Source organism: Panthera tigris, chromosome D3, assembly GCF_018350195.1.
Source record: "Panthera tigris isolate Pti1 chromosome D3, P.tigris_Pti1_mat1.1, whole genome shotgun sequence".
Taxonomy (NCBI): domain Eukaryota; kingdom Metazoa; phylum Chordata; class Mammalia; order Carnivora; family Felidae; genus Panthera; species Panthera tigris.
In genome coordinates, this window is record NC_056671.1 from 93247998 (window position 1) to 93262685 (window position 14688).

At 62.8% G+C, this 14688-nt stretch overlaps 1 protein-coding gene across 1 annotated transcript in view; it reads left to right on the forward strand.

The window, feature by feature from the left end:
• The first annotated feature begins 400 nt into the window (after positions 1-400).
• Positions 401-14688, forward strand: part of NFATC1 (nuclear factor of activated T cells 1) — a 102428-nt gene continuing 88140 nt past the window's right edge. The window contains 3 exon segments of the mRNA XM_042961765.1: positions 401-595; positions 9537-10525; positions 10528-10631. Of these exon segments, the coding sequence (XP_042817699.1) occupies positions 508-595; positions 9537-10525; positions 10528-10631 (1181 nt within the window). The 5' untranslated portion in view covers positions 401-507.

Genomic DNA, 14688 nt, shown 5'->3' on the forward strand with positions numbered 1-14688 from the left:
CCCGGACGCGGGCGGGGGGCGGGGGACACGAGGGAGCCGCGTGCGCCCCGGCTGCCCCGGGAGTTTATTTAAAACTCGGAAGCGGGCGGCCGGCGAGCGGCTTGTTTATGTCAACCCGGAAACGGCGGGGGGGCGGGGGAGGGGCGCGGGGCGGGCGCGGGGGAGGGGCGCGGGCGGGAGTCACGTTACCCGAGGACGCGCGGCCCAGCGCCGGGCGCAGCCGAGCCCCGGGCGGCGCGACCACAGGTGCCCGCGGCCGCGGCCCCGAGCCAGGCCGCGACCCCGACCCCGACCCCGACCGACCCCGGCCCGGATCGGGGCCAGGGCCCCGCCCCCCTCCCTCCCAATCCCAGACCGGGACCGCCACCGCCCCCCCCCCCCACCCGACCCTGACCGGACCTTGACCCCCGACCCCAGACCCCTACCTGACCGGCCCGCACCTTGACCCCAGACCCTGGGCCCCGAGCCCGGATAAGGACCCCCAACCCCGACCTGGCCCATCCCAACATGACGGGGCTGGAGGAGGACCAGGAGTTCGACTTCGATTTCCTTTTCGAGTTTAACCAGAGCGACGAAGGCGCCGTCGCTGCCCCAGGTGGGTCCGCGCGGGGCCTGCGGAGGGGGCGCGGGCGAGGGGCGCAGGGGCCGGAGGTGCGGGGGCCTCCAGTGCTGTGTTTCGGGGTGCGAGGCCGCAGGTGCAGGACCCTGGCGGTGCAGGGCAGGGGTGGGGGCGCAGGAACCAGATTGAAGTCAGGAGGGCTGGCCTGGGGGGTGTGCCTGGGGCCCCCATCCTGCCCCTAGGGCGCCGAGACCCAGTTTAGTGGGGAGTTGTGGGAGGGTGGGACAGGCCATGTCGCCAAGTGGCCACAGGGAGAGCATCAGGCCTCCTGCCTGCGGGTCACACTGTGGGGTCTCTCGGGCACTCATGCTGGAGAGGCGGCTTCTCCAGGGTGGGGGTGTGCTGCTTCTGCCAGGGGACACGAGTGTCCGAGGCCCTGGACTTGGACACTGTCGAGGGACAGGTGGTGAGCGGCCATTGCCAGAGGGCAGGGGGCCATGGAGCCCCTCCAGACCTGTCCCTGAGCGCCCCGGAGGCCCCGGCCCCTCCCGGAGGAAGGGAGGAAGTGTTAAGTGAGTCTGCCCTCAAGAGCGGGAGCCTTTGTCTCTTTCATTTTCTCCTCTGCAAAAAGAAAGGTTTCAGTTAAACAAACAAATAAACGAAACCTCCAGCCTCCCGGAGTGGATGCTCTTGAGTCAGAGTCAGAACTCGAGCTGAGGTGTTGAATGTTCACAGCCAGCTCCTGGTGGCAGGCGCTGTCTGCGGGCGGGAGGGCTTGGGGGGGGGGGCGGGTGCAGGACCCCCAGAGCCGGGCCCCTCACCTCTGCATTCTGGCCTGCCCACGTGGCGCGAAAGCGAGGAGGCTGAAGGCAGCTCTTGGCGCTGATGGGACGGCATTTCTGCGATGATTGTATAATATTTTCCACGTCGCTCACCACCCCTCCTTTAAAAACTGCAGCGTCCTGTTCGTTTTTAAAGAATAAACGTTGCAACCAGGCAGAGGCGGCCTGAATTTTGTCATCTGCACCCCGTTTTCGTCTTCCACGGCTGTGGGTCTCCAGGCCTCCGGGGTCAGTGGGAGCCAAGGCAGTTCAGGAGAGGCTGGGACTGGAAGGGCCGTGGTCCCTGGGGCCGTCTTCACTTTCTTCCCTGAGTCTGGCGGATTTCCAGCCCCCGGTTTCAGGCACTCAGCAAGTGTCTTTGCCAAGAGGCACAAGGTGAAAGTGGGGGCCGTGCCTGTGACCCCCCCCCCCCCCCACCGTGGTGTAAAGGCCCATCCTGGGCAGGGCCTCCCAGCACTGTCCTCCCACCACTGGGCCCTCAGGGGTGCTGCTGTGCCGGAAGGCTGGGGGGCACAGACCCCATGTGGCTTCTGTGGTTGGGGGCTTCCAGAGCTGGGGAGGACCTCGCCGCCTCCCTGTGCCTCCCAGAATGTCTGCTCCACACTCAGAGCCGACCCTGAGCCGGGAACCTTCATAAGGCTGCTTTTAATCCTCAGCTCAACATGTGCCCCGGCCCCCAGGCTCCCAGGGGAGTACAATCCAGGGAAAGTCTCCTGCGGGAAGGCTTCCAGGGTGCCGGCACCTGGGGCCCAGCATTCACCAGGCTTTGGGGGTTGGGCGGTCCCGAGCAACTAGGAGATAGCTCTGGGCAGAGGAGGCCAGGCAGAGAAGGAAAGGCCTCCTTCGCATCATGTTAGATGCGTGTTAGAAAGAAGTGTAGGAAACGTTCCTCTTTTAACGTATTTTTGTGAGAGATACTCGTGTTTTTTTTTTGTTTTGTTTTGTGTTTTTTTGCATTTTACTAAGACTGTCTTTTAAGAGCACTTTTAGGTTCAGGGCTGAAGGAGAGGAAGGTGGAGAGATTTCCCCTAGACCCCCAGCCCCGCCCCGCCTCAGCTGCCCTGTCATTTAACACCTGCCTGGAGAGGGCACCTGTCACTGTGCTGGACCTGTATCCTCACCCACAGTCCACAGTGGACGGTAGGCGTCGCTCTTGGTGGTGCACGCTCCGTGGGCCTGGTCACACGTACGAGGACACGTGTGCACCGTGACCGTACCTCACAGAGCACTGGCACACGAGGACACGCAGGCAACGTTCCTGCACCCCACGGGGTCCTTGCACGGCCCTAGACACCCTGTGGGCTCCTTCTCCTCCAGCTCCCGGTGACCGCTGGTCTGTACTGTCTCCGTGGTTCTGCTTTTTCCAGAATGTCTTCCAGTTGGAGTCATACAGGATGTAGCCTTTTCAGACCAGCTTCTTCCACTCGGTGATGTGCGTTCCGGTTTCCTCCGTGTCTCTTCGTGGCTAGTGGTAGCTGATTTCTTTCTGGTGCTGGGTAATAGTCCCTTGCTGGATGGACCGGTTTATTTATCCGTCACCTGCTGAAGGACATCTGTGATTGCTTCCGGGTTTTGGCCATTATTTAATGAAGTCCCTCCTCTTTGTTCTGAATAATTGATATAGCATAATCATTAAATAGTAAAATATCACGGTGTTATAGTAAGCTGTTACGTTAAATTCTCCAGCCTTTACTGGGTGATAGAAATGGCTTCGCGCTCGTTCTGGAACGAGCCTGGATGTGGCTCCGTGAATGGGTAGCTGCCCCTGCGCTGGGCTGCGAGGCCCGGGAACGCGGCCTGACGGGCCGCTGGGCGCACGGAGACGGGTGCTCGGCCGTGGGGGCGCGGGGGCACGGACCGGGTCTTTGTCACGGCTCCCCCTGCCTTAGCGGCATCCCCCACCCTGAGGAGTCGTGGGTGGTGGGCCTGCACCCCTGTCACTCTCGTCGCCTCGTGCTCCCGTTGGGCAGGAGGCATGCACACGGCTTCCGTCTCGCCTGGCGCTTGAAGGGCTGGGGCGCACAGAGTTCCTTGTCCCCAGGACGCTCGGCAGACACAAGTAGTCACCGTTCGTTGAGGGAAGGGAGAGAGCACGTTTAGAACCATTTGCCCCCACTGAACAGGAGGGGTGCTTGTGCTCACAGGGTCCCCGCACCCCGCCCCCCCGTCCCATCTCTGGCGGCCCCAGCGCCCCCCAGAAGGCTGGCGGGGCCCCTTTCTCAGGCTCAGGACGGAGCTGCCGCGTCGGCCGGGAGGCGGGCACCGCCCTGCTTCCCACCCGGGGCCGGAGCCCGGCTCCTAAGTTATTTTGGCCCCGAGCTACGGTGCTGTCGCTGTGGCAACTTGGGAGGAAGTCGGCCAGGCCTGTGGGCCCGGGCTGGAGTGTCCCCGGCAGAAGAGCGTCCTCCGGGCCTCCAGGCTGGCGGGCGTGGTGCCGGGGGCCGAGGGCGGTGTGTCCCAGTGCGCACAGAAAGGAGACCTGTCTGCAGGGACCTTTATTCCTAAGTCCGTTGTCAGGAAGGTGGCGATGGCAGGAAGAGATCCGGGGTCTCTGGTGCTAGGGGCTCGGTGAGTGTGGGTCCTGCACCCTCAGGGGGCCTCAGGGGGGACCCTCAGCTTGCGGGACAGGCGCCCCTGCATTCAATGTGGGCGGTCCACCGTCCGCACTTTGTCCCGAGGTTCCGGGATGTTCCATCAGGATAGTTACCGGCACGAGGGTGTTTTCATTCAGGGCCTTTGTCAGAGGAAGACTGCAGCTAATAACGACGATTCCTTGAAGACAGGGAATGAGAAGGTGAGGGCCTGAGGGACAAGAGGTGTGCGGGGCACCCGTGTGGCCCGGGGACAGGGGCGCCGCCGCCGTGAGGAGGCCGCAGAAGGCTGGGGTGGGGGGCATCTTTGGGGCAGGTGGTGGTGTCGGTGCGAGACCTTCCCGGGCAGGTTGTGGGGCCCCTGGGCTTCCTCGCGGTTCTGTGTGTGCCCCGCGGCCGCCGGGCCTGGGCCGCTGTGGCGCCGCCTCTGTGTGCTCAGGAAACAGGGCCGGGCGGCAGGCTCTCGCGTGGAGCGTGTTTCCGTTTTGTTTTGCTCTGTTTCCATCACCTGGGAAATTGCCGTCTTGCTGCCTGATGGCCGTGGGGCCTCGGTGAGAAGGTCTGGTCGGGCGTCTTGGAGGACAGGACCGGGCGTCACGGGTGTGCGGTCCTCTGTCCAGCCCCGTGTCCTGCGGTCAGGCCCCAGCAGATGCCACGGGGGGGGGGGGTTCCTGGAAATGGAGAGTATCATTCTGTGAAGGACGAGGGGAGCCCGGTGGGGGTGAGCCCGCCTGTCCGTGCCCCGCCTGTCGCCGCCTGCAGGGGACGGGCCGGCAGGGCCAGGCCAGTGGCCGGGATGATGCCCAGAGGCCGTTGGCTTCAACACAAGACACATGGATGTACTTTTCTGGTGGTGGTTCGGAAGTGACAAAATTGTCTGGTTCTGAAATAGATTCTTTCTCAGAACGGGAGGAAATAGTTCTGACAAGTCTGAGCGCTGAGAAGCCTGGGGGCGGCCCCCGTCCCACCCGGGCGTCCCTCCTCGGGGACACGCACCTGCGTGGGGCTGGGACTCCAGTGCGGACGGCGGAGGGGCGGTGCGTGTCCTCAGAGGACGGGCCACACCGCTGTCACTCTTGCGCGTGGAGCCTTCTGAAGGTCCCCACGATACTCGCTCCGACTCGGGCGCTGTCTTTCGCGCTCCCCTGCTCTGCAGGTTACTGAACGCTCGTTGGCAGACGGCCAGGTCCCAGAAGCAGCGGCAGAAAGTGACCCTAATGGGTGTTGAGCGCCTCAGCGGCTCCTGACGCGACATGAATCAGCCTGAACATCTCAGGGTTGTTAAGAAAGTTACTGGAAACATTTTCACTGAATCGCTAAGTAACACAGATTTGAATACGGTTTAGGTGGGTCCTCAACCCAAACGGAGTGGGGAGCAGGCGGGAGCCCCCGGGGGCGGCAAGCAGGGACGTCTCCCTTGATGTGTTTTTGCCCCGGCAGAGATACCTCCATCATCCAGCGCCCGGCCCCGCCGTTGTGGGGCCCTCACGAAGGTCAGGCATGTGGCTTTCCGTCTGTAATTTGTTTAATTAGGGAGAGTGGTGTTTTAGGTGAGTCTTTTTTTTTTTTTTTTTTTTTTAATGAGGCTTTTTGCTTTTTCTCTTCTCATTGACTCATGTTTATTGACAGCGTTTGGTTTGCATAAAGTCCCCTCAGTAGTTCCACAGCCCAGGCCCATTGTCTGCTCCTCCTGGTCTCTTCCAGATCCTCCTAGAAGACCGCGCTCCCGGGGGCACACCGGTCAGACCGGCCGCGCCCCCACCGGCCGTTTCACCCACAACCTGCCTGTGACCCCCCGCATGCCTCCACTGGCTGTGCAGTCAGAACCTGGGGCCCAGGCACCTGCTGGGGGGACCCCCAGTCCTGCTCGGCTATTTGGTAGGATTTGTTTTTTAATTCTTCGGATTACCTTCTTGCCAACAAATGTTAGCTCAATTGCGGGCTCAACCTTCTCTCTTTTTTTACGTTTATTTTTAATTTTTTAAAGGAATCTCTGCCCCCAACAAGAGGCTCAAACTGACAACTACGAGATGGAGAGGTGGTTCACTGCACTCACTGAGCCAGCCGGGTGCCCCAACTCTTAAACTGTAGATGCACCGTTTTCCTTTTTTCTTTTTAAATTTTTAAAATTTCCTTCTGAGAGAGAGTGAAAACGAGTTGAGGAAGGGCAGAGGGAGGGAGAAAGAATCCCAGGCAGGCTCGCGTGCTCACCGCAGAGTCCGGTGTGGGGCTCGATCTCGTGGCCGTGGGATCCTGAGCTGAGCCCCAATCAAGAGTCGGCCGCTCACCCGACTGGGACGCCCGGGGAACCCCACCCATAGTGCTCTTTTAACCGTGTCAGGGAATACAGGGATCGGTCCATTAAACTTCCTTTGAGGTCCAGACAGCCTGGGAGCTGGAGGGGGCCCATCACAAGGGACACCACTTCCTTGGCGGTGACCCAGCACGTGGCTTTGTGACACACATTCGTATTTGTGGCGTTTAACGTTCCCCTCAGCCCCACGCCCGGTGCTCTGTCTGCTGGAGGCGGTGATTCCCTTTGAAATGAAAACACGTTCCTCACCGAACGCTGGGACGTCACGTGCGTCACGGGTCCGAGGGCTCTACGGCAGGGCCCACGGTCCGTGTGGGTGTGAGCGCCCCAGCCACAGGCGGGCCAGGGCCTGGGGGCCTCGTCCACCGGGAGGGTCTGGCGAGGTGCCCCTGTCGTCGGGACGTTGCCACCCGGAGGACAGAATGCCGAGACCGCGCTGGTCCTGGGAGCCCTTGGGCCTGAGCCCACAGGCGGGCCGCACACTCCGAGCTGCTCCAGGGAGGGCAGAGCCCCTCATGCCTGTGGCTCAGGGCTCGCTGGGGGCCCCCAGGGGTGTCTGGCCCCCCCGAAGGCCAGAGGGGGCCGAGACCACAGGAGAGTAGCAGCGTGGCTTTCTCGGTGGTCTGGGAAAGCGCGTGTCTGGACAGGTGTGACGGCGGCGCGGGCAGGTGGCGCCCAGGCGCCCAGGGCGCAGACGCAGACGCGGGCGGGGATGGGGCGTCTGCAGACCTGCGCTCACTGCCCCGCGGGCGGGGGCTGCAGGCGCCCAGAGAGGCGTGTGCGGCCGGTGCCAGCGGTTGTGGGATCGGCGCTGCTGGCTGGGCGCCTGTGGCAGCCCAGGAGGCAGGGGCTCCGTGGCCGGCAGCGAGCCGGGTGCTGGGGACCAGGACAGCCGAGCGTGTCTTTCACTCACACTCAATTTTGCAATATGCCAAACACACTAACGTCGTTTCTTGACGTCTGATTACTAACACTCCTGTCCTCTGAGTGTGTAAAACGGCCTCACGCTCTCCTTGCTGATATTCTGCTTACCGATAATGATACTAATACGCGGGGAAACGTGTTTACTACACGGGAAGGCGTGTGGCTGCGAACAAACGTTTTCTGCTGAGGTGGACCTTTCTGCCGAGACCCCGTTGCGTGCGGAATGGCCCGGGTGTTGGCGCCCCTGCCGCTCCTGCCTCGTCCTGTCTGCTGAGGATCCGGGGTCTGGGTGGGGCCCTCCTTCTGGGGGCTTGTCCCCTCGCGCCTGCCGGGCCCCTCCCCCTGATGACGTCCCGCTCAGGCACCTGTGTGGCGGTTTGCCGGGTCCGGGTGTGGGGATGTGCACACGTGTCCCCCGGGGGGGGGCACGGCCGCCATGCCACCTCTTCCTCAGGAACCGTCACCTTCTCCGGGAAGTTCCTTTCCAGGGTTGCAACTTCTTGATTTTTACCAAGACTGTAATCGTATTTGTAACTTTTGATTGCAGTTCCTGTGTTCAGGTGTCAGAGGCCACGTGGGGAGCATGGGACACGGTCCCAGGGCAGGCGGCCCGCGTGGGCCCAGCTCCCCACCTCCCGCCCTGGGGAGACGAGGGGCTGGTCTTTTCCCGCCTTCAGTGTCCCGGGTCCTGCTTGCCCGCGGGGCCGTGGGAGCAGGCGGGGACCGAGACGGGAGGTGGGCGGCAGGGCGGCTGGGCCGTCCGGACGGGATCGCGTCCTGTCGCTCCCAGCGTCTGGTCTCCCCAGAGGCAGTGCTGCTCTCTCTCCCTCGGCAGAGCTCTGCCCACGCTGCCTCCGCCAGGGCGTCTTAGCACCGCTGCCCGCCGAGCACCTGGGGTGCTCTCTCGGAAAGGGGGTGGGCCTGCGCGCTCTCCCCGGGCCACCTGTGAGGGGCCTGGAGGAAGAGAGGCCATTTGGGGAACAGCAAGCAGGTTTTCACGGGGGGCATTCAGAGCAAGAAAGCAAGAACTTCTTGGTAGCAAGGACGGCAAGAGCCTGGGTCTCCAGAGAGGGTGGTTGAATGGCTCCTTCTGGAAAAAAATAAGAACAGCTGTAGACCCTTCCCTATTTAGGGTGCTAGACTGCTTCCTGTGAGCAAATACGATGGGGTTCGAACCTGTACTTTGAGACCCTTGATTCTCCAAGGCCGGTCCGTGCGGGTCTCTGAAACACAGCACCGGGGCGGCACCCTCATCGAAGGGAGTGTCTTCTGGGCAGCAGTGCCCTTAAACCAGGGGACGGTGTAGGGTTCCATGTGTGCGTTTCCATTATTCAGAGACTGTGCAGTCCTCCTCTCCGGGCCGACAATAATGAGGCACCAAGATGTGGCTCCAGAAATGCGGCTTTCCTATTAAAAATGACTAATTACACCGGTAGTGATTTTTTAGAAACGTTTTTCATTGAAGTTATAATTAGCATATAACGATTCTTAAATACAGCTATGTGCCACTGTCATCTGCTTCCCAGGCCGTGAGAGACCCCAGAAAAGCTTTCCGCCGGATCCTTGGGTGTTGTGTCTGTAGCCAGTAGTCAGGACATCTTGACAGCGATGAGCTCATCGTATTCTTTACATGTGCAGGTTCCTGTGGCTAAACCCCACCCCTCCGCCCACCTGTCCACTCACCCATCCTTCCATCTGCCCACCCACCTATCGATCCACCCACCACCCATCCGGACGTCCAACCATCTACCCACCCGTCCTTCCACCCACCCACATTTCCATCCACCCATCCATCCATCCGTCTGACAAACCGAGGACCTTGTCTGTGCCAGGTACAGTCATAGGCTCCGAAGACAGCCACGAAGCAAGCTAAGCTAAAGCAGGCAAGGGGTCCTGCTGTCACAGAACTTAGTTCCTTCTGATCAAAGAGGTGATGACCGAGATGATGTTAAGTGCCGAGGAAAAGAGATCGACTGGGGTGTCTGCGTGGAGAGCGGTTGGGCTGGGGACCGAAACCTGGGAGGGTGGCCGGGGAAGGGGCGTTTGCGTGGAGAGTGGAAGGGAGGGGGGAGCAGACCGCTCTCTGCGGGCAGGAACTCGGGGCGGAGGACGGCCAGTAGGAGCGTGACGGTGGCGTGAGGTGCAGCGGGTGCCCTCGCGCTGCAGGGCGGAGGAGGGAGGGGAGGCGGGGTCGGTTCCTGGGGTCCCGGCCCGGAGCTGCGCGGCGCCGACGGGCTCGCCAGGCTGTGCGCGTGCTTTCTGACGACTGGCCCCTCACGCCGTCTTCTTCTCTGGCCCCTTTCTAGAGCACTACAGTTATGCACCCCCCAGCATCAGCACCGCTCTGCCTCCCGGCTCGGCTCACCCCTCGCTGCCGGCTCTGTGCCACGACCTGCAGAGTGCCGCCCCGGGCATGCCGGGCGCTGCGGCCGGCCAGCCCCCGGGCTACGGGGGGGCTGTGGACAGCGGGCCCTCCAGCTACCTCCTGTCCTCCAGCCACATCCGGCCCAACGGAGCCCCCGCCCTGGAGAGCCCCCGCATCGAGATCACCTCGTACATGGGACTGCACCATGGCAACAACCAGTTCTTCCACGATGTGGAGGTGGGAGACGTCATTCCCAGCTCCAAGCGGCCCCCCTCGACGGCCACCCTGAATCTGCCCAACCTGGAGGCCTACCGGGACCCCTCGTGCCTGAGCCCGGCCAGCAGCCTGTCTTCCCGCAGCTGCAACTCTGAGGCCTCGTCCTACGAGTCCAACTTTTCGTATCCCTACGCGTCCCCGCAGACGTCCCCGTGGCAGTCGCCCTGCGTGTCCCCCAAGACCACAGACCCCGAGGAGGGCTTCCCCCGCGGCCTGGGCGCCTGCGGCCTGCTGGGGTCCCCCAGACACTCGCCCTCCACTTCGCCCCGCACGAGCATCACGGAAGAGAGCTGGCTGGGGGCCCGCACGTCCCGGCCGTCGTCCCCCTGCAACAAGAGGAAGTACGGCCTCAACGGCCGGCAGCTCTCTTGCTCCCCGCACCACTCGCCCACGCCGTCCCCGCGCAGCTCGCCGCGGGTCAGCGTCACCGACGACACCTGGCTGGGCAACAGCACGCAGTACACCAGCTCCGCCATCGTGGCCGCCATCAACGCCCTGAGCACCGACAGCACCCTGGAGCTGGGCGACGGCGTCCCCGTGAAGGCGCGCAAGACCGCCCTGGACCGCTGTCCCTCGGTGGCGCTCAAGGTGGAGCCGGCCGGCGAGGACCTGGGGGCCACGCCGCCCACGTCCGAGTTCCTGCCCGAGGAGGTCCCCCCTTCCAGCACATCCGGAAGGGCGCCTTCTGCGACCAGTACCTGTCGGTGCCGCAGCACCCCTACCAGTGGGCCAGGCCCAGGTCCCCGACATCCTACACCAGGTGAGCGGGGGTCGGGGGCGTGCGGGGTCCGCGGGCGGCGCAGGAGGCTCCTCGCGGCCTGGTGGCTGCCGGTCGGGATCCGGGTGCCCGCAGGGCCGCTGCCTTCTGGCGCTTTCCGGGACGCCCACGCGGCCCGCGGCAGCCTCAGGGTTTGCCGTTAGAAGCATCACGCGTTCCCTGGGCCTCAGCGCCCTTCTCCCCGCGTGGCTGTATTCAAATCCGCGTCTTGTAAGGACACCCTCAAACCTCGCCTTCACTTAATTATCTCATTAAAGGCCCCGTGTCCCAACAAGGCCACGTTCTGAGCTGCTGTGGGGGGGGGGGGGCTCCCGCACGTGCGTTCAGGTGGGGACCCGCCGGCCGTAACCAGGGCGCACACGTGTGCGCTCAGCATTTTTTCCATAAAACCAAACGATCCCTGTTTGTGTGCTTCCCTCCGCTGCTCACCCGCTCCCGTTCTCCCGCCTAATTGCCACCGTGGCGTCGCTGCAGCTGGGGCCTCGGCGCTGCGATTCCCCAGAGCCGCAAACCCCGCTCGCTCCCCGCGGTCCTCGGAGAACAGCACGGCCTCCCGTCCCGGGAGAGCGGCGCCCGCTCCCCGCAGTCTGGCGACGGGAGCTCAGGCGAGCGTCTCGGGCTGTTGATTTTACTCCTCAGCGGCGTGCGGGCTGCGCCACTCCGCCGGGTCCACTTATCCAGCCCGGCGTTTTTATTTTTAACTAAATAGCCTTCCCAACAGGTGGGCCACTAATGCCGCCTGGCAGAGTGCTTTCTGCACCTCGAGCTTTACCAGCACGGAGACGGGCTTCCCTCGCAGCGCGGGGCGCCTCCCCGGACGCCCCCGTGTGTCCCGTGTCCTGGGCTCGCTGTCCTGTTTCTTCCGTCCCTGTTCTGTGGGAGGGCGTTCCGGAAGCGACGCCGGGGAGCGGCACCCACTGGCTCCGGCGAGCGCGTCCGCAGCATCCTTTGATTCGGAATCTGCTCTGCTCAGACCCCGTGTCCACAGCGAGAGCCTGGGGCGCGGCCGCAAGGGGCGACGGGCTCGTGGGTGCCCGGCGAACCCGGCTGAGCCTGGAGAAAGTCTGTGGTGGGAAACCAATATGACGTTGACTGGATTCTTTTTTTAAATGTGTATTTATTTATTTTGAGAGAGAGAGCGCGCACACGCGTGAGCGAGCACGGGGGGAGGGGCAGAGAGAGGGAGAGAGAGAATCCATCCTGAGCGGGCTCCGCACCGACAGCCTGACGCGGGGCTCGATTTCAGGATCCGAGGGATCATGACCTGGGCCGAAGTCAGATGCTGAACCGACCGAGCCCCCAGGCGCCCTGTTGACTGACGGCCTGTAGAGCGTTGAGCTGGTGGACGCTGCCTTCCTGCCAGCGTGCTGTTTAGGGTGGGAGTCGGTGACGAGAAAACAGGAGAGCTCGAATCACCACAGATTTTTCTTGACTCGTGTCATTTCTATCCCAGCTTCTACTTTGCATGGTACGGAGCTTAACGAGCGGATGTATTCAGAGTTATCATCAAAACAAATGTATTTCAGCACCTGGATCTAATTCGTGAACATGGGAGTTTTAAAAATCCATTTGGAGGCATTTAAAAATTTTTAAGAACCTTTTATGCCTGCTGTCCTCTCTATGATTTTCAAGTAAAAATAAGACTATTTCCAAGCCAACGGCCATAAGCACACAGGCTCACATACTATGGTCTCCGTGGACCCTGAAGGCCACGGTCTCCCGCTGGACTCCTTGGGCCAAGGCCACAAGCATGAAGGAAACCGTGGCTCAGGGTGAAGCGTGACGTGCCGGTGACCCTGTGTGCTGGTCTGTGCCCTGGCGGCGTAGGCGACAGACATTTGTTTCCCGGGGTCAGAGGTCAGGGTGCCAGCGGGTTGGCTCCTGAGGCCCGTCTTCTTGGCTTGTGTCTGTCCAGATGTCCCCTATTTACAAGGACACCAGCCACTGGACCAGGGCCCACCCGGTGACCTCACTGTAACGTGACCCCATGCGCAAACACAGTCACATTCTGAGGTCCTGGGGTTAAGACTCCGGCCCAGGAATTTGGGGGGGATGCAGTTGAGCCCAGAGCACCCGACGTGGCCTCCGCGTGAGGACGGCAGGACGCCTCCGACGACGGCCCCCCCTTGGAGGCTCGCTCAGCTGCGGGGCGTCTGCAGGAACTCGGGTGTCCCTGGCAGGTTGCTGTGGGTGCGGACCAGAGGAGTCCGTCTGTCTTGTCTGTGCTCAGGGCCCCGCGATGTGCCCCTGTCACAGCGCCCGGTTGGGAGCAGGGGAGGGCGCCCGGAGTTCCTATGAGCTCGGTGAGCAAACACGGCACGTGGGGGGAGGGTGGAAGCTAACCTTTCCCCCTGTTTTGGTTTCACAGTGAAATATGTTTCCTGGTCCCTTGTCCTGTTCCCATGCTGTCCTGTCGGCTGGTGCTCCAGGGCAGCCGGGCCACAGGGACAGGCCGTCGTACCCGCGGGAGAGGGTGGCCGCATCAGGCTTCCTGTCCCACTCTGGCCAGCGCCTGGGACGTCAGCGGGGTCTCGGCTGTGCAGCCCCAGGGCCGAGTTTGTAACAGTCTCTGGAGTCTGGGATGTGGAGAATTCATCACAACAGATGTGCTGGGTGCACTTTTAATCCCATCCTGACCGGAAAAAGGAGCTTTTTAATGAAAAGTGTGCAACACTAGCCTTTCCCAAGAACTCTGGATGCTGTGGGATTCTCTCCCTTTTGAGGTCTCTTTTTGTCCGAACATTTACGGCGACCCCTCTGTGCAGAGCGTCCTGATAGGCCCACGGCAGTCAGAAAGGGTACCTGGTTCTCGCTGCACTTGAAGAAATTGTGAAACTAACCATAGTGTTTCATAGAACTTCATTGCTTTATAGTTTTGACATGTTTTAGAGTTTAACAGAACGACCCTTCTGTTCTCAGAGCTTGGGAAATACACAGAAACTGCATCAATGTGTCTGAGTCCCTCTAAAACCTAGAATTTTCTAAGTCTTAGAGGCAGGCTGTGAGCCTCTTCAGAAAGGAGAGGGTGTTTGCAGTGATGATGCCAGTGATAACCGCTTCCCAGGTCAGCCTAGACTCCATTGCTGAGGCAGCTGGTGTGTGTGCAGAGGCTGGGGGAGGAGGGGGCGGGTGTGCGGGGGCGGGGCAGCTGGGGGGGGGGTGTGCGGAGGCGGGGGGGGGGCGGGGCGTGTGCGCGAGGCGGGGATGCTGGGGGGGGCCGGTGTGTGGAGGCGGGGAGGCTGCGGGGGTGTGAGGAGGCAGGGAAGCTGGGGGGGCCGAGTGTGTGGAGGCGGGGAGGCTGCGGGGGTGTGAGGAGGCGGGGAAGCTGGGGGGGCCGAGTGGGTGGAGGCGGGGAGGCTGGGGGGCCAGGTGTGGGGAGGCTGGGGGGGGGCCGAGTGGGTGGAGGCAGGGAGGCTGGGGGGCAGGTGTGCGGAGGCGGGGAGGCTGGGGGGGTGTGAGGAGGCGGGGAGGCTGGGGGGGCCGAGTGGGTGGAGGCGGGGAGGCTGGGGGGGGCAGGTGTGTGGAGGCGGGGAGGCTGGGGGGGCCGAGTATGGGGAGGCTGGGGGGGGACGGGTGTGCTGAGGCGGGGAGGCTGGGGGGGCCCCAGTGTGTGGAGGCAGGGAGGCTGGGGGGGGGCGGGTGTGCGGAGGTAGGGAGGCTGGGGGGGGGGCGTGTGCTCAGAGGCGGGGAGGCTGGGGGAAGGCAGGTGTGCGGAGGCGGGGAGGCTGGGGGGGCCGAGTGTGGGGAGGCTGGGGGGGCGGGTGTGTGGAGGCCAGAACGGGATGAACATCTGAAGGCCTGACTTACAAGACACTAGCTTACGCTTGGCGACTTCTAGACGGTAGATGTCAGAGGGCAGCTTCTAGAGGCTTCCGCGGTGGCACGAAGGATCTCAAGTTTCGGTGGGTGCTCTTGACTCCTCGGGTCACTCGGCGGACCTGGCGGGTGTCCGTCCGGTCAGTGCACAACCGCCGGTGTTGGGGGTTGCCTCTGTGCGCATGGACGCCTTTTTTCCTAGGACAGGCTCACGGGACGTGTC